Source organism: Girardinichthys multiradiatus, chromosome 7, assembly GCF_021462225.1.
Source record: "Girardinichthys multiradiatus isolate DD_20200921_A chromosome 7, DD_fGirMul_XY1, whole genome shotgun sequence".
In the NCBI taxonomy this organism is placed as follows: Eukaryota; Metazoa; Chordata; class Actinopteri; order Cyprinodontiformes; family Goodeidae; genus Girardinichthys; species Girardinichthys multiradiatus.
Window position 1 is genome coordinate 22,947,987 of NC_061800.1, and position 17,848 is coordinate 22,965,834.

The following is a 17,848-nucleotide window of genomic DNA, read 5'->3' on the forward strand; positions in this document are numbered from 1 at the left end:
ATGGGAATTAATTGTGCGGTCTGGCTACAATGACGATGCGGACTGCATGCAGCGGGAGAGAAGAGGACGAGACTCATCTTTCTCAACGCAAATTTGCCAGGTTATAGCAATGTGAAACAGAAGAAACAATAAAGCGGGACATTGCCTTTTTGGGGGGATATTCTTTTATTTGAATATTTGCACACTTTAATTGGTTAATGTTTATAATAAAGTGTTGTTTAAGATTAGTGCATTACCTCAATTGTCACCCAAGTGCTCTTTTTTCTCTTCTATTTTGTAACTTTTTGCTCTATATTTTGTTTCTGTATTACAAACAGCACTAAATTGCTATTAATGCACACAACCGTTTTAGTAGGGAACTACATTGGTATTAGCTATTTATATTTTATTATGTTACACTTACATTTATCAAAATATTTACATAAAGAAAGATTTTTATTTTGCGTGAACATACCTTGGTTATATCTAGAACCTTTAAAATAAAAACATCAATCTTACTAAAAATAGATGATTCAACTTTTTTTGCGAATTCCTCCCACACATGCCAGGTTTCCAAAATGTATATATTAAACATAGTAGTGATGAAGCGACTTGTTCTTCGAAATGTGTGCATTTTTAAAACTGAATTATTTGAACGGTTCTTTGAAGTGAACGGATCCTGAAGATTCGGTTTCCTTCCAAGAGTCATAAGTCCCATCATTAGTATAAACTCTGAATTAATCAAATATCAAAAACTGGCTTAGTTTCAAAAGCACTACAACCCAAAAAAGCTGTTTGAAAGCCAAAAGAAGATGTTGTTAGTGAACTAAGCCAAATGAGTCGGATCCCAGAAAATAAACGTATTTCCCATCACCGCTATAAACGCTCGAGACTAACTCCTCCCCTTTCCAGACGGTCAGTTGACCGTCTCCATGGTTACAACTCAGAATGTTTTTCCGTATCGTACGGTTTCAACATCTCTGCTAGCTAGAACAGTGGGTTGGAAAAAAGTTTTCTACAAACAAAATGAGTTACTCTATCACCCAAATTATTACTAAGAACAAAGATAACTTTAAAGCTGTGATATCGGAGCGGCCTTATGACTGTTTATATGGTGGGTAAATGTAGCTAAAAGTGCGATAACGTTTGATAACGTGATACAGAAAGCTGGTTAACAGCAATTAACCCTTTTATGACAGATCCAGTTTACACCGTGTCCTCAGAGGTGGACCACACCAGGGCCAATTTCAAGGCTTATGCAGCGAGAGGTCGATTTGTGAGTTGATCCACACAAAAATATCTGTTCAGTGAACAATTGTGTGCTACTGGGTCGTATATTAGTTTCTATTAGATGTTGTTTTGTTATTTACAATCATGCAGGCGTTTTTTAATCTCAATATACGTTTCCTTTTCATACAATTTTAAATTTAGACCTTTTTTTTTTCTGTTTCCTTTTGCTGCAAACTTATTTGTGATCTACACTGCTGAAAAAAATAAAGGGAACACTTAAACAACACAATATACATCCAAGTAAATCAAACTTCTGTGAAATCAAACTGTCCACTTAGGAAGCAACACTGATTGGCAATCAATTTCACATGATGTTGTACAAATGGAATAGACAACAGGGAGAAATCTTTGGCGATTAGCAAGACACTCAATAAAGGAGTGGTTCTGCAGGTGGGGACCACAGACCACTTCTCAGTACTGATGCTTTCTGGCTGATGTTTTGGTCACTTTTGAATGTTGGTGGTGCTTTCACACTCATGGTAGCATGAGACGGACTCTACAACCCACACAAGTGGCTCAGGTGGTGCAGCTCATCCAGGATGGCACATCAATGCGAGCTGTGGCAAGAAGGTTTGCTGTATCTGTCAGCGTAGTGTCCAGAGCCTGGAGGCCCTACCAGGAGACAGGCCAGTACACCAGGAGACGTGGAGGAGGCCGTAGGAGGGCAACAACCCAGCTCGCCAGAGGTAGCCTGACTGTCATTGGGTACCAAGATGAGTGTGAGACCATATGCTGGTGAGGTTGGCCCTGGGTTCCTCCTAATGCAGGACAATGCTAGACCTCATGTGGCTGGAGAGTCTCAGCAGGTCCTGGAAGATGAAGACATTGAAGCTATGGACACCAGGAGACGGGGAGGAGGCCGTAAGAGGGCAACAACCCAGCAGCAGCAACACCGTGCAGGACGCTTGGCATTTGCCAGAGAACACCAGGATTGGCAAATTCACCACTGGCGCCCTGTGCTCTTCACAGATGAAAGCAGGTTCACACTGAGCACATGTGACAGACATGACAGAGTCTGGAGACACCGTGGAGAGCGATCTGCTGCCTGCAACATCCTTCAGCATGACCGGTTTGGTAGTGGGTCAGTAATGGTGTGGGGTGGCATTTATTTGGAGGGCTGCACGGCCCTCCTTGTGCTCGCCAGAGGTAGCCTGACTGCCATTAGGTATCGAGATGAAATCCTCAGACCCCTTGTGAGACCATATGCTGGTGCGGTTGGCCCTGGGTTCCTCCTAATGCAGGACATTGCTAGACCTCATGTGGCTGGAGTGTGTCAACAGTTCCTGCAAGATGAAGACATTGAAGCTATGGACTGGTCCACCTGTTCCCCAGACCTGAATCCAATTGAGCACATCTGGGACATCGTGTCTCGCTCCATCCACCAACGTCACGTTGCACCACAGACTTATCTGTTCTTTCTTTCTAGGTGAAACGACTAAAGGAGCTACATCCATTAACATTTACTTTTCCTTCCCATAGAAAGGACTCCTGGATCAGTGCTTCTTTGTTCTCTTTGTGTCTCTGCTCTGTTCTTTCAAACCCCCAGTTGGTCGTGGCAGATGGCCGCTCACGCTGAGCCTGGTTCTGGTTCTGCTAGAGGTTTCTTCCTGTTAAAAGGGAGTTTTTCCTCTCCACTGTAACTACATGCATGCTCAGTATGAGGGATTGCTGCAAAGTCAACGCCAGTGACTGTCCACTGTCTCTACATGCTCATCCAGGAGGAGGAAATGCTGCAAGTCACTGACTGGATGCAATCTGCTGGGTTTCCTTAGATAGAAAAACGTTTTATCCAATTTGAATAAATAACTGAATCTGACTGCACTGTTCAATGGTTAGGATTAATTGGAATGTATGTACCTGACTGTTGTGAAGTGCCTTGAGACGACATGTGTTGTGAATTGGCGCTATATACATAAACTGAATTGAATTGAACTGTCCAGGAGTTGGCGGATGCTTTAGTCCAGGTCTGGGAGGAGATCCCTCAGGAGACCATCCACCGTCTCATCAGGAGCATGTCCTGGTGTTGTAGGGAGGTCATACAGACACGTTGAGGCCACACACAATACTGAGCCTCATTTTGACTTGTTTTATGGACATTACATCAAAGTTGGATCAGCCTCTAGTGTGTTTTTCCACTTTAATTTTGTGTGTGACTCCAAATCCAGGCCTCCATGGGTTAATAAATTTGATTTCCATTGATTATTTTTGTGATTTTGTTGTCAGCACATTCAACTTTGTACAGAACAAAGTATTCAATGAGAACATTTCATTCAGATCTAGGATGTGTTTTTTGAGTGTTCCCTTTATTTTTTTTTAGCAGTGTATATAAAACATTCAAAAGAGAGGTTACAAAAGTGTTTCACAAGATCAAATTCAAAAACAAAAAAAGTTAATAGAATTAAAAAGAGAATGTAAAACAATATTATAAAATAGCAAGTAATATGGGGTAAAAACTAAATCTAAAAAACAATGATAATATTCAAAATGTTTTATTATTTGATTATTAAAATATGTCTTTAAAAGGGACTTTAAACAGATAAATGTGAGTTTACCAATTTGAGCAAAATTATTTTCAAGAGAACTGACATCCTGACTGAAGAGCTTGATCACCCTTAGTCCTGACGAACCTTGGCTGAGGAGCTCAAGTATCAGCCAGGGGTATCAGAAATGTACTTTAGCACAAACTCAAATTGTGAACAGCAAAAGCCCTTGTATGGAGCTTTGAGGCACTTCCTTTAAGACAGGAAGGAAAGAAAACGAGGACCCAGCAGCTTGGACACACTGTGTTTTACCTGATAAGTTGCTTCCTTTGATAAATCAATAAAAAGAGCTGCACAATATTTTCGGCGATCTAGGGCTTCAATGATGCCGTTTACCACTTTAAGAGCAGCAGTTGTTGTGAAAACCTGACTGGTGATGTGAAAGCAGACCGGTTGAGTCTAAGAACAGTTTGAGTTGATCCCCAACCCATTTTTCATGGACTTTGAAAGCACATACAATTTAGAGATCGGCCTATAGTTGTTGACTACAGACGGATTACCGCCTTTAAAAAATGGAAAAACATGGACAGACTTCCGTATACAGGGAATATTATTTTCAGAAAGAGTTAGCTTAAAAATGTAACATAGAGGTTCTGCTGTAAAATCTGCAGCTGATCTTAGAAAGAAAGGCTTGAGATTGTCAGGTCCAGCAGATTTACAAAGATCTAACTGCTGAAAGGTCCTAGGATTCTTCATAAAATGAAGAACATTATGGAGAACCCTGAGCATCCTCTTCATGAGACTGTCCTACAACAACAGAGTGTCTTCAGTCAGAGGCTTCTTCAGATCTGCTGTAAGACGGAGCGCTACAGGAGATCCTTCCTGCCCACAGCCATCAGCATCTCCAACAGCTCTTTGAAGAAACCTTCATAATATGAGCTACAACTACATTTAATTTCCCTTTGGGATTAATAAAGTAGTTTTGAATTGAATTGAACCGAGGTTACATCAAAAGGACACAGTCTGAATCCTAAAGTGTGTTGAAGAACAAACGTCTTGCATGTTCAGTGAGTGCAATGATTTGAACAGGGATCCTGAGGAAATGAAATGTTTGTTGAGGCAATTAAGAATGGCTGCTTTGTCAGTTATGTACTGTGCATCCTTGACAATACAAGTAGGTAATTCATTGATCATTTGATCTCCAAATTAAGACGTAATCACTCTCCAACATTTCTGAGAATCAGTTAAGTTTCGAGTAGTTTTGTCTGCATAGAAATTGGGAAGAAAAGGGATTTCTAAGCCTGGCCCTATCCCAGGCATCCTCCTGATCTTTAACCATTAAATGGACAGGTACATATAATACATTTGAAAATTATTTCATTACCATTTTCTGATGTTTTTAGGGCTAAATACACACATTTTTTGTTTGTTTTAAAAATGTACAGTTTGTATCCCGGAGGATACATTTAGGTTTAAAAAAAATAACAATTCTTCATATTTGTAATAATTGATGTAACAAATTATTGTAAACAATGCATCAACTATGTTATGTTATATTTTGCATAAACAAAATTTGAAAGTGGCAGAAAGTCAACAAATTTGATTGTGAAAAAATTATCAATTGATTTTGAACACTTGAACATGCTTGAACACCTATCATTGAATAACATTTATCAAAAAACAACAAATCTTCCTATCATCAAAATTCTTTCTGATTTCTGTTTGAATGAGGTTCATCAGCTAATAACACCTCATCCGTGTAAAGCCTTTACTACCAGTATTGTAGCGCAAACTGAAAGTCTGAGAGTAACTAAGTTCCTGTTTTATACCCCTATCTGGACAACGTATCCTCTAGGATACATACATTTGATGCTTCGGGTCTGTTTCAATGCAATTTATATTTTTTTCAAAAATATGTATTTAATCCTCCAAAAGGACAGCTTTTTACAAATCATATCCGCTCATTTGAGTTTGTATTTGAAAAATAACAACTCTTACCTCACAATCTGCGACTTTTTCTATTAAGTCTCTTTTTCTATTAAGTCTATTAAGTTGGAATTTATATTAATGTATCGTTTAATTTTTGAATGCTGGCATTAGGTCACATGACCTCAGCTCTTCCCCCTAAAATGTATCCATTAATATAAGGGGCAGGCGTTTGATAGTCTACTTGTCCAAAGCCTGTGAAATGTCTGTATTTTCCAGGATAAAAAAAGATCTATGGCACCTCGACTGGTAAAAGTGCCATAGATCTTTTTTTATCCTGGAAAATACAGACATTTCACAGGCTTTGGACATGATGGAGAACTTGCCCACAGAAATGTTTTAGGAGTTTAGCTCGTTTGACAATGGCTAGCACAGTGATCACTTATGTCATTTGCAAATACACTAATACCTGAATACTTATGTGGAACATGTATTAAGAACAAGTCAAGAAGAGAGGATTTCTCTGGAAATTTAAGATTTGGGTGTGTTGCCATATTAACCATTGAATTCAATATTAAATATGACTCTTTGTGTTTTAGCCAAGTCTCAAATGGTTACCTAGAAAATCTGTTGAAATGAAGCACTACAACCTGGACACATATACGTTCCACTTTTTACCCAGAGTTGACCTTGTATCACACCTATGCAGTTATCATTGGACTACATAAATAACCTGCAGAGATGATGATCTCCGATCAGTGGAATGCAGAACAGCTGAGTGAGAGTCCGAGTAGAGAGTTGAGTGAAGGTCACAATAACACCAGAATGAACACAGGGAGCTGAACCAAAGCACAAAGGGTTTTACAAACCAAGGAGGAAAAGACTAACACTGAAAATAAGAATCTAAACTAAAATGCACAGAAAAACGACACAAGAAAAAACTAAGAAACTCAACACAAAGGAATGAATCGATATGGACCTTCTTGACAATTATATTTTTCTTTTTATCTCCCTTAGAGAAAAGTACCTGAGTTTGTGTCGATGTTCAGCAGCAAGCCCCAGTACACTCTTAAACTGGACCCAGCAGAGCCAGTACCGTCCTATTCTGATTACCACTGGCGAGGACATGCTGAGCAGCGCAGGGAGGCCCTGCAGCAACTGGCTGGGTGAATAAATCAGAGGTTTAGGTACCCTTATCACCCCAGTTCAAACATGCTTTTTCAGTGTTGTGACTCTGAGTTATCTCCTTGACAGGGTTAATCCAAATGCTCAGACATGCCATGTGACTGGAGCCGATTACTGGAAATACTTTAAGCGGTTTGATTTGCCACCATATATTCTAATGCTTTGATGCTGCATTTATTTATCTAGGCTAAAATATAAAAAGAGATGCACACATTGAGCTTGCCTGGTTGATATGAATTTCCATTTCTCTTTGAGGTCAGACCTGCCAATTTCACTTTTGATGGATACATTTTTTTGCTAAGCATGAAACTCCAACAGAAAAACTAATAGTTGTTTCTTTGATAGAGGTCCTAAATTTGAATCCAGGTTTAAAGAACCACCAGATTACGTCCATTTATGCATCAAACCGTACACAATCCACGTTTTATGATTTTTATGAAACTGTAAACCAATTACATCAAAGTATTTACATTTGGTTGATGTATTTATTGACCGAAAATGGTGGGAGTTCTTAGGTCTTAGAAGCATTTCATTAAAATTTGAAATGTTCACTTGCTGATCTGGCCGATCAAAGAAGGATGGTTGATTCCAATCTCCGGCTCACTGATTGGTGCATTTCTAGAAAACAATGAAAGAAAACATTTTTTGTATATATTGACATGACATGACAGATTTTTTTTTCCCCATTTAGTCCTTTGATTCCATTTGAACAAAAGTTTCCACCAGATGTTATATTTGAATTTTCAAGGTAAGTTCCTATGTTCCCCGAGTTGCTCAAATTTGACTTTGTCAGTCTGTTCGTTTTCGTTTTATTAGTGCACATGTCTCTATGATTAAAATATCACTGCAGCGAAGATTTTACACCCACTGATAAGGAGCATCAACCCGCCCAGCGCTCTGTGGGGGTTCAGACAGACTACAGAGAAAGTGAAACACAGACTGACCCGTACAGCCCTGAGTATGTTCTACCGCCTGGGGCGAGTCCCTCAGAGCTCCTGCAACTGGCAGCACTGACTTGGGGTGTGAGATCAACTGACACCATCTTCACGCTTTGCAACCTCCAAATGTCATTCTGAGAGCTGTAGATTATCTCTGCCTCTTAGGTCATGGCTTGCCAGCAGGGCTCGCTGAGGTGGAAATGATAGAGCGGGCACGTGCAAAGCGAGTTTGGGAGGCCAGCCTTCCTCCACTGCATGATCTGAGCCAGCTCGACAAGAGGAGGCGTATGATGGAGGAGATGGAGGCCAAGGAGTGGGCTTTCAGGGAAGGGGAAATCCAAAAGTGAGTTCCTCTGTTCCTCAAGCACTTTTTCGTCTGAAACCCCAAAATATAAGCAATGCTCTGATGTTCCTATTTGAGTTGCAGTTTCTTTTCTCCAAGATTAAATAGGAAAATTATTTTAAAAAAAACTTTGATATTACACAATTTATAAAGTTGAATATAACATTTCTTTGCATGTCATACAAGGAGATATCTCGTATGATATGTTATATTGTTATCTTTTGAGGGGATTTAATATCTATCTTTAGTTTCTCTAACTAATAATGTAGTCTAAATCATGTCATGCAACATTTTTATTCAAATAATATGTTTGAAATTTAAAATAAGCAGTTATTATTATTATCATCATTTATGCACCGCATTCTCTCCTTACAAACAAAAATTTTCATTGTACAAGTGAGTCTTTTAGAGCCAGGTGCTTGGATAAGCTGCAAATTTGAATTTTAAGATTTGTTTCTAATTTGGTTTTCTGTATTTCACATAATTATTTAAACCTACACCACATCTCATGGAAGTTGTTCCAGAGTTCTTGAGGGTCCTTCAGATCCAGCTTTGAAAACCTAAGATGTGCTTTCTTATTCATTTTGATGAGAAGAGGCTTTCTCTTGGCAGGGCTTCCAGACTAGCCAGACTTGTTTAGGCTTTTCAAATGATGTTGTCTCTAACTGTATCAAATAGAAATGTTCATTTAGGCCTGTTGAGTTGGTAGTTTTGGAGAGGTCGTTTTGTTTAAGTTTCTCTGAGCATTACAGAGTCTATCCTTGGGGTAAAGTTTCAGAGTCATTCACTGCTGGGAAGATTGGCAACCATTTCAAATGTTTTCCACTTGAATAATCCTTCTTATTGTAAAATTATGGATAGAAATGACCATATAATCCTTTCCAGACTGTCTGCAACAATTGCTTCTCTAAAGTCATTGTTGGTGTTTCTCCTTCTTGGCATTGTGTTAGCAGACACCTATGTGCTTAAGAACAGCAAAGTATGAAATCTCCGCCTTCATACTCACTGATGATGATCAGTTCGTGAAGTGCAGTCAATTAGCACCACCTGGCTGCTACTTCCCCTCAAATTGTATAAAAAGCAGCAAGTGTGTTTTTTAATGCATGGCTATTCCATTTTGGCTTTCTTTTAGTAGAATATGTTGCGTATTTGTTTTCTTGAGTTTAGATTGAAAAAAAAAATGTTAGAACCTGGGAAAGAGCAGATTTATTGTTATGTCCTGATACAGAAAAACCAAAGTGGGAATGATGGTGTACTTTCTTTTACTATGTCTAAATCTTATAGACTAAAGCTTAATTCTTTGAAATGACTTCTCTGGTTCAGGTTTATTTCAGGTTTGATCACATGTTTCTGATGCCCTTAGGTTTCCTGAAATAATACCTCACAGGCAACCCTAGCCCACGCTGATGCTCAGTGTTAATCACATACAGTTCCTTCTAAAAAAATTAGCATATTGTGATGAAGTTCATTATTTTCCATAATGTCATGATGAAAATTTAACATTCATATATTTTAGATTCATTGCACACTAACTGAAATATTTCAGGTCTTTTATTGTCTTAATATGGATGATTTTGGCATACAGCTCATGAAAACCCAAAATTCCTATCTCACAAAATTAGCATATTTCATCCGACCAATAAAAGAAAAGTGTTTTTAATACAAAAAACGTCAACCTTCAAATAATCATGTACAGTTATGCACTCAATACTTGGTCGGGAATCCTTTTGCAGAAATGACTGCTTCAATGCGGCGTGGCATGGAGGCAATCAGCCTGTGGCACTGCTGAGGTCTTATGGAGGCCCAGGATGCTTCGATAGTGGCCTTTAGCTCATCCAGAGTGTTGGGTCTTGAGTCTCTCAACGTTCTCTTCACAATATCCCACAGATTCTCTATGGGGTTCAGGTCAGGAGAGTTGGCAGGCCAATTGAGCACAGTGATACCATGGTCAGTAAACCATTTACCAGTGGTTTAAGTCGTGCTGAAAAATGAAATCTTCATCTCCATAAAGCTTTTCAGCAGATGGAAGCATGAAGTGCTCCAAAATCTCCTGATAGCTAGCTGCATTGACCCTGCCCTTGATAAAACACAGTGGACCAACACCACCAGCTGACACGGCACCCCAGACCATCACTGACTGTGGGTACTTGACACTGGACTTCTGGCATTTTGGCATTTCCTTCTCCCCAGTCTTCCTCCAGACTCTGGCATCTTGATTTCCGAATGACATGCAGAATTTGCTTTCATCCAAAAAAAGTACTTTGGACCACTGAGCAACAGTCCAGTGCTGCTTCTCTGTAGCCCAGGTCTGGGGTATGCGGCACCTGTAGCCCATTTCCTGCACACGCCTGTGCACGGTGGCTCTGGATGTTTCTACTCCAGACTCAGTCCACTGCTTCCGCAGGTCCCCCAAGGTCTGGAATCGGCCCTTCTCCACAATCTTCCTCAGGGTCCGGTCACCTCTTCTCGTTGTGCAGCGTTTTCTGCCACACTTTTTCCTTCCCACAGACTTCCCACTGAGGTGCCTTGATACAGCACTCTGGGAACAGCCTATTCGTTCAGAAATGTCTTTCTGTGTCTTACCCTCTTGCTTGAGGGTGTCAATAGTGGCCTTCTGGACAGCAGTCAGGTCGGCAGTTTTACCCATGATTGGGGTTTTGAGTGATGAACCAGGCTGAGAGTTTTAAAGGCCTCAGGAATCTTTTGCAGGTGTTTAGAGTTAACTCGTTGATTCAGATGATTAGGTTCATAGCTCGTTTAGAGACCCTTTTAATGATATGCTAATTTTGTGAGATAGGAATTTTGGGTTTTCATGAGCTGTATGCCAAAATCATCCGTATTAAGACAATAAAAGACCTGAAATATTTCAGTTAGTGTGCAATGAATCTAAAATATATGAATGTTACATTTTCATCATGACATAATGGAAAATAATGAACTTTATCACAATATGCTAATATTTTGAGAAGGACCTGTACATGCACCTGATGTTTGGACTTCAAATGAAGCAGAAATAAGATATCTTCCTAAACAGTTTGTTTTTAATGTGTAACTAAAACCGGAGCAATTTCGTTGTCGACCAGACTGCAGGAGGCTCGCCTTGCTGTGCTGGAGGAGCTGCTGATGGAGAGAGATGAAGCTCAGAAGGATGCTACATATGACAGATTAACCCAAATATACTCTAAGCACCTGAGAGACAAGGAGCTTAAGCCCGAGAAAACCCACAATGACTACATGAGGTGTAAGACATCCTGCTGTGTTGATGAGAACTGCATATTAATGAGGGCTTTTCCTCAATTGTTTACATACTTCTTATCTACTCTTATGTCTATAGCGCTTAGAAAACTGGAAGCTAAGAGGAAAAATGTGGAGGGAAAACTACAGCAAAGGGACATCGTTACTGATTGTCAGACTCACAAAGTAAAGTTCACTAATGGCAACAAGTTCGAGAGCCACTATTTAGATACACATGAAGGTCTGTTGAGAAATCTTAGCAAATGCTACTGCAGAGCCACAGAATTGGTACATTACAGTATTTACATTTGATTATACACAGGCTTACAAGAGCTAGAGGCAGGACTAGAGGTGTCTTTCAAGCGATGGAATAAACAGTGTAAAGATGTCAAGGATGTGAAGAAGTCTGCTGCTCAAAAAGCCGTGGAGCTACTGAAGGATTACAAGGTAATAATAATAATGCTTACTGAGTATATCATCTAAAATCTGGTTACATACTAAATACAAGTTGTGGCCAAACAGGCCTTCAGGGAGGAGGAGGGCAAGGAGATTACAGGGAAAGCCCTACGTTTTCTGATCGAAAAGGAGAAGCCTCCTACTCCTCCTGTCACTCCAAAGGTAGAAAGCCCCACAGAGGTTAGTTAAAGTGTCTGCAATTACTTTTTCAATTATATTATATTAACTCAGAACTTGCAAAGGTATTCAATCTTTCAACATTTTATCACGTTACAACCACAACATCAACATTGGGGTTTTATGTGAAACACAAAGTACTGCATAACTTTGAGTAGGAGAAAAACAGTTCCTGAATTTTTTTTACAAATAACAATCTGAAAAGTGTGGTGTGCATTTATACCCCCAGAACTCACCTGGTTAGTAAAAAAAGTCCCCCTGCGTGTAATCTGTTCTTTTTATAAACCCAGCTGTCCCGTCAAGGGCTCCGAGTCAGACACAACAAACATTTGGAAGAAGATTAGTCAAATAAGACAAAAATGTACCTTTTTGACCTACATGCGACACTATGTGTGGAGGAAAGGTAAAAACACACAATCCCCACAGTGAAATATGGTGGGGGCAGCAGCATGCTATGGGAATGCTTTTTACTGCATGACGGACAATCCAATCTATCCAGTCTGACTAAGCTTGAATTATTCTGTCGAGAAGAATTGGCAAAATACTGACTCAGAAGGGCTGGATATAAATGCACGGCCCACTTTTAAAATTTTAAATTTGTAAAGAAAAAACTACCATATTAAATCTAAATACAGCCACGATCAGATTGTCGCTGTAACATGACAAAATGTGAAAAGGTTCGAGGAGTTCTACACTTTTTTCCAAGGCGCTGTATTAGAAATTGTACTTGTGACATGACTTGTGTGCCTTCATGTAGGAGATGGAGCAAACAGAGCTTGCAGTAATCTATCTGCAGAAACTCCTGAGGGGAAGAAGTGTCCAGTATGAGGTCTGTTTGAGTTGGCATTATGTCCCAGTTAAAGTTCATCTAGGAAGGTTTGCATGCGTTTTAGTACAAAGTATATGCCCGATCCATCTTGTTCGATTTGTGTTATTATGTAGATGTTCAAGAACAAAGAAAACCAGCTGGAGCTCATCCAGGAATGGAGATACGCCCATGCTCTGCAGAGTGAGGAGCAGCAGCTACAGAAAGCTCACAAAGAGCTTATAATGACCCTGAAGAAGCAGAGGGATTGGCAGATGCAAAAGGTGAAGCACATCACAACGACTCGTAAGCTTACAAGCTCACCAAGAATCTCATCGCAGTCTCTCTTCTTCTCTGCAGGATTTGCAGGAGGAAGCGCAACAGGCCTCAGTGGTCGGTGAGGTGCTTGCACAGCTGTTCGACACCTTGTCCAAGGAGCTGATTCATCTCCAGGAGGAGCGCAGGATCCACGCTTTCACGCTGCTGGCTGAGAGAGAGCGCCGTCAACGGGAGGCAGAGGAGAGCGGGAGGCGTCAGGTGGAGGAGCGTAGGCGCAGAGAAAGAGACGAAATCTTCAGACAAGTGTGTACATTCTTCTGTGACATCCGCACAAAAGAGACTTTAATGGAAATAAGATGTCGACTCCATTGCAATAGTAATCATACGTCCTTAGGTTTTTCATATTTTGTCACTTTACAAGTACAATCTTCAGTGCATTTTATTAAGATTTGATTTGATAAACAACAAATCTTGAATTGGATGACACATAGTTATATATATATATTTTTTTCAAATAAAAATCTGAAAAGTATGGCTGAAGAAAAGCATTCCAACACCATGATGCTGCCACCACCATGTTTAACTGTGGAGAGTGTGGGTTCAGAGGGTTGTGAGGTCTTAACGTTTGTTTTCAGCTGAAATACGTAATAAAACCTTGTTGAACGTCTGTACATTTATACATGAACCTAACGCATCAAACCCTTGATGTGTCAGATAGTGCAGGTGCACCAGGAAAGTGTGGATATGTATTTAGAGGACATGATCTTGGGATATGTGGAGCATGTGGCTGACGACCAGGCCAGAGAGGAGATCCACTGGAAGGCAAAGCAGCTCAATGATGTTGCTTATGCCATGGAGAAAAGGTGAACTATGACTTTGGTGTGTTTGTTGAAGCTTTTTATTCAGAAATTACAAGACGGAAATAATAAAATGTTTATGTTTTGTTTAACAGTGACAGTCTTCAGTCAGAGGAGATAGTGTCAGAGATGGTGTTCAGCTTTCTTATCCCTGAAATTGACAAGATCAGTGTCAGGCAAAGAGGTTTGTGTGCTCATACTTTTATGGTAAATATTCTGAAACTACTATTTCTTCTTATTATTTTCCTTATTTGTTAAACCTTGACATTTCTCCCCCAGTGCACTTGAAGCAGCAGAGACACTTGGAGGCGGCTCGGAGTATCGTTCAGGGGCATGAATCACCTACTGGGATCCATCCTCCCGAAACCTCACAGGTGACCATCACAAGTATAAAAACCTCTTGTCAGGCTGAGGAGGAGATGACGAGCCAAGAGGAGCAAGGAAAACAAACACAGCCGTCACATGTTCCAAATAAAGAAGGGAGTGAAGATTAAAACTGAGCAGCTTCAATATCCGATCTGAATCTTTAAGAAATCAGTCTCATACCACTCATTCTAGATTTTTAGGAAATGAAATCCTGAGGAGCATCATTTTGATCTACGGTTGCAGTGTTTCGATAAAATCATCATATTTAACCTAAGTTTTGAAGGAACCTGGACTGAAGGGGCAGGCAGAAGATATCTACAGGGTTGAAGTTGACTGACGTCTTTGTGTTACTTCGTCGCAGCAGTTGGTAACATCTCTAAAAACTTCTTATTTTTATTTGACTGATTTAATATTTGTTGGACTCTGTTTTACTGAGGGATTATTCAACAAAATAAATGATCTGTCTGTCTATTATATATCTATATATAAAATCTAAAAAAATGTTTGGTTTCTTTGTATTTTCTTGCTGTACAGCTTATTGAATAAAAGTATTTTAAACATTTGCTCTGCTTTCTTTTTACTATCTTGTCTTTATTACTTTATGTGGAAAAGAGTGAGATCAAAAAGTGTTTTTTAATTGACATTTTATTTTTTGTTTGTTTCCTCCAGTCAGAAATTTTAGGGCCGGTTTTTTCTTCAGGGCTCACCGTTTTTCTCAGTCGCTTTGAATCATTTCTCAGATAAGAGCTGAAATTCTCAAAACTATTTGTTCAATATTCACATCATTGTGTCACTTCTACACACCAAAAAAGCAGTTTCTCACTTCTTTGAACCAGTTGAAAACACTTTTGTACAACAATGCTAATGATTAGGTACAATTCCCTGCTGTGTCCTACATTATCAACTGCTTATGTTGATCCAACGGGTCTCTGTTGAACAGTCTCACCCCACAACATTTAGGCATTGATTCATCCATAATTATTTACATGCAAATGGATGGACAAGTTGTAATAATATGTATTTCTATACAATTCCATTAGATTTTTTTTCTAAATCTGTCCTGCATTAGAAAATTACTCCTAAGTGAATCTTGACTTTCTCCAATGAAGGGAAGTGTGTGAAGCATTAGATTCTGAAATAACTCAAAGGTCCATCTCTTGAACCATCAGGCAGCAAGAATATACAGACCCATTCAATAAAGTGGAGTAATGTTAAAAAGTTCATTTATTTCAGGTAACTTAGCTAATTAAATTAAACACATTACATAGATGAACTGCAGACAAGCTGATGTTTTTAAGCCTTGATTTCTGTTAATTGTGAGGATTTTCTGCTTACAGCCAATGAAAACACAACATTTAAGATTAGAATATTACATTAGACTAATACAAAACGGGCTGCACGGTGGCACAGTTGGTAGCACTGTTGCCTTGCAGCAAGAAGGTCCTGGTTACAATTCCCAGCCTGGGGTCTTTCTACATGGAGTTTGCATGTTCTCCCTTTGCATGTGTGGGCTTTCACCGGGTACTCCGGCTTCCTCCCACAGTCCAAAGACATGCCTGTTAGGTGTATGAATGAGTGTGTGCATGGTTGTTTGTGTGTTGCCCTGCGATGGACTGGTGACCTGTCCAGGGTGAACCCTGCCTCTCGCTTGTAGACTGCTGGAGATAGGCACCAGCTCCCCCGTGACCCACTATGGAAGAAGCGGTATAGAAAATGACTGACTGACCAATACAAAACCCTTTTTGATACAGAAATGTGGGCTTTTTGAAAAGTATGAGTTATACCTGCTTAAAGGTTGCTATTCTTAAAAAATACTCTTAATCTGACCAACAATCCTCATTGGAACACGTATTCTAATTTATTGAATATGACTGTATACAGTATATAGCCAGAGCAAAACACAAAGGACAAGGAAGTGGACGAGGTCGAAAGCCAGAGAGAAGAAGAAGAGGAATAGGAGTGAGGCTGTGTGGCAGAGGAGTTTGGAGGCAAAACAGAGGAAGTGGCCAAGGACATATGCACATTCCTGCTCAGATAAGAGCCACACTTGTAGAACACGTTCTCAAACATGGGCTTACAATGGCTGAGGCTGGTTGGAGGGAGCAGGCAAATACTAGGAGAACAACTATGTCCTCAATCATTCTGACTTTTCATCGACAGAACAGGCTATGAAGTCTAACAATAGGTTCTGTGCTGTAATACTATATTACAGTGGATTATTACACTGTATTGCTGCATTTCTTTCTGTAATATTACACTATGCAGTAAGTATACTTAACATAGTGACATCTTATTCAATTATGTGTTTTCCACATAGGACTGCAAGACAACTGCACAGGAGTGGCCCCCTTTTCTCGCCTGAACAGCAGGAGGGTATTTGCACCATGGTTGTAGAAAATAAAACCAAAAGACTAAAATTTCTGCAGACCCCACACACCCTACACACACATCCTACACACACACACACTCTGAACATAAACTGTTTAGGCTTTTACCTTCAGGTCAGCATTACAGAGTTTCTCTGATGAACATTTAACAGTCACAACACCATGCCACCATGCATACTTTGACTGATCTCAAATTATCTTCTCTTGTAAAGTCACTTGTGTATAGAAGTACATTTAGGAAGATATTTTTATTTTTTATTCCCATTTATATTGAAAAAAAAATCTTCACTGAGAGCAAAGTGTACCAGAGTCAAATTCCTTGTTTGTGTGTATATGAACCTGATTCTGATTCTGATCTCATCCAAAATTAAAATGCATGCAATTCAAAAAACTCATTTTGTGTCTTCTGGATATAGCTAATAGTGGAACTCGGGGCAAGTGAACAACCACAACTTGCCAACTTCATCTACATGGATGAGGCTGGCATTACCCTAACGAAACGCAGAAGGCATGGTCGAAATATCCTCGAACTCAGAGCTACAGTTGATGAGCCAGGCCAATGGGGCGGATACAGAGCAACAGGTGCTGCTATCTCTGAGAATGGAGTGCTAATGCATATTCCCATTATTGGGAATGCAAAGCGTCTTGTCACCTTTTTAGACGCTCCCTATGGGCATCTCATCCCTGAACAAGAGGGGTCAGATTAGAGATCACTTGTCAAGATATGTGATAATTTGGAACAATGTCCATATCCATCGTTTCAGCATCATCAGGAAATGGTTTGCGACCCACAACAGGATGCTGATGGAGTTTCTCTCACCCTACTCGTCATTCCTTAACCCCATTGAGGAATTTTTCTCACTGACAGATATTTACTTTTGAGAGATGAACTAAGGATTTTGAGCAAGAAACTGGCTTTTGCAGGTAATCCATGTTGCTTTTCTAGTTGTATAAATTGTTTTGAGCAATGCTCTTCTTACTTTTTGCAAATGTACCAAAGCGACCGAGAAACTAAACCCTAGTTCTAGAATAAAACACGTTAAACCAGGACTTATTGAAATGTCTATCTCAGTCAGTCTGATTTCTTGAAGCAAGTCTAGAGCTAATCCATGTCCAAATGAGGATTTAAATTAAACCTGGTCTAAC

The 17,848-nt window shown here is 39.7% G+C and overlaps 1 protein-coding gene across 1 annotated transcript; it reads left to right on the plus strand.

The window, feature by feature from the left end:
• Positions 1 to 904: 904 nt before the first annotated feature.
• On the plus strand, positions 905 to 14,877 carry cfap91 (cilia and flagella associated protein 91). The gene is made up of 17 exons (XM_047370911.1): positions 905 to 1,093; positions 1,179 to 1,255; positions 6,693 to 6,841; positions 6,930 to 6,992; positions 7,552 to 7,608; positions 7,711 to 7,880; positions 7,964 to 8,141; positions 11,225 to 11,382; positions 11,476 to 11,616; positions 11,698 to 11,822; positions 11,898 to 12,011; positions 12,766 to 12,837; positions 12,951 to 13,097; positions 13,174 to 13,395; positions 13,807 to 13,955; positions 14,045 to 14,133; positions 14,229 to 14,877. The coding sequence occupies exons 1-17, from the start codon at positions 1,006 to 1,008 to the stop codon at positions 14,441 to 14,443; spliced, it is 2,214 nt and encodes a 737-aa protein (XP_047226867.1). The 5' UTR covers positions 905 to 1,005; the 3' UTR covers positions 14,444 to 14,877.
• The last annotated feature ends 2,971 nt before the right edge of the window (positions 14,878 to 17,848 follow it).

Bases quoted from the DNA above. Each gene is read 5' to 3' on its own strand.
- cfap91 (XM_047370911.1), top strand. From the start codon at position 1,006: ATGAGTTACTCTATCACCCAAATTATTACTAAGAACAAAGATAACTTT. The intron at 8,142-11,224 runs GTGAGTTCCTCT...GTTGTCGACCAG, and splicing joins AGGGAAGGGGAAATCCAAAA to ACTGCAGGAGGCTCGCCTTG. The intron at 12,838-12,950 runs GTCTGTTTGAGT...GTTATTATGTAG, and splicing joins GAAGAAGTGTCCAGTATGAG to ATGTTCAAGAACAAAGAAAA.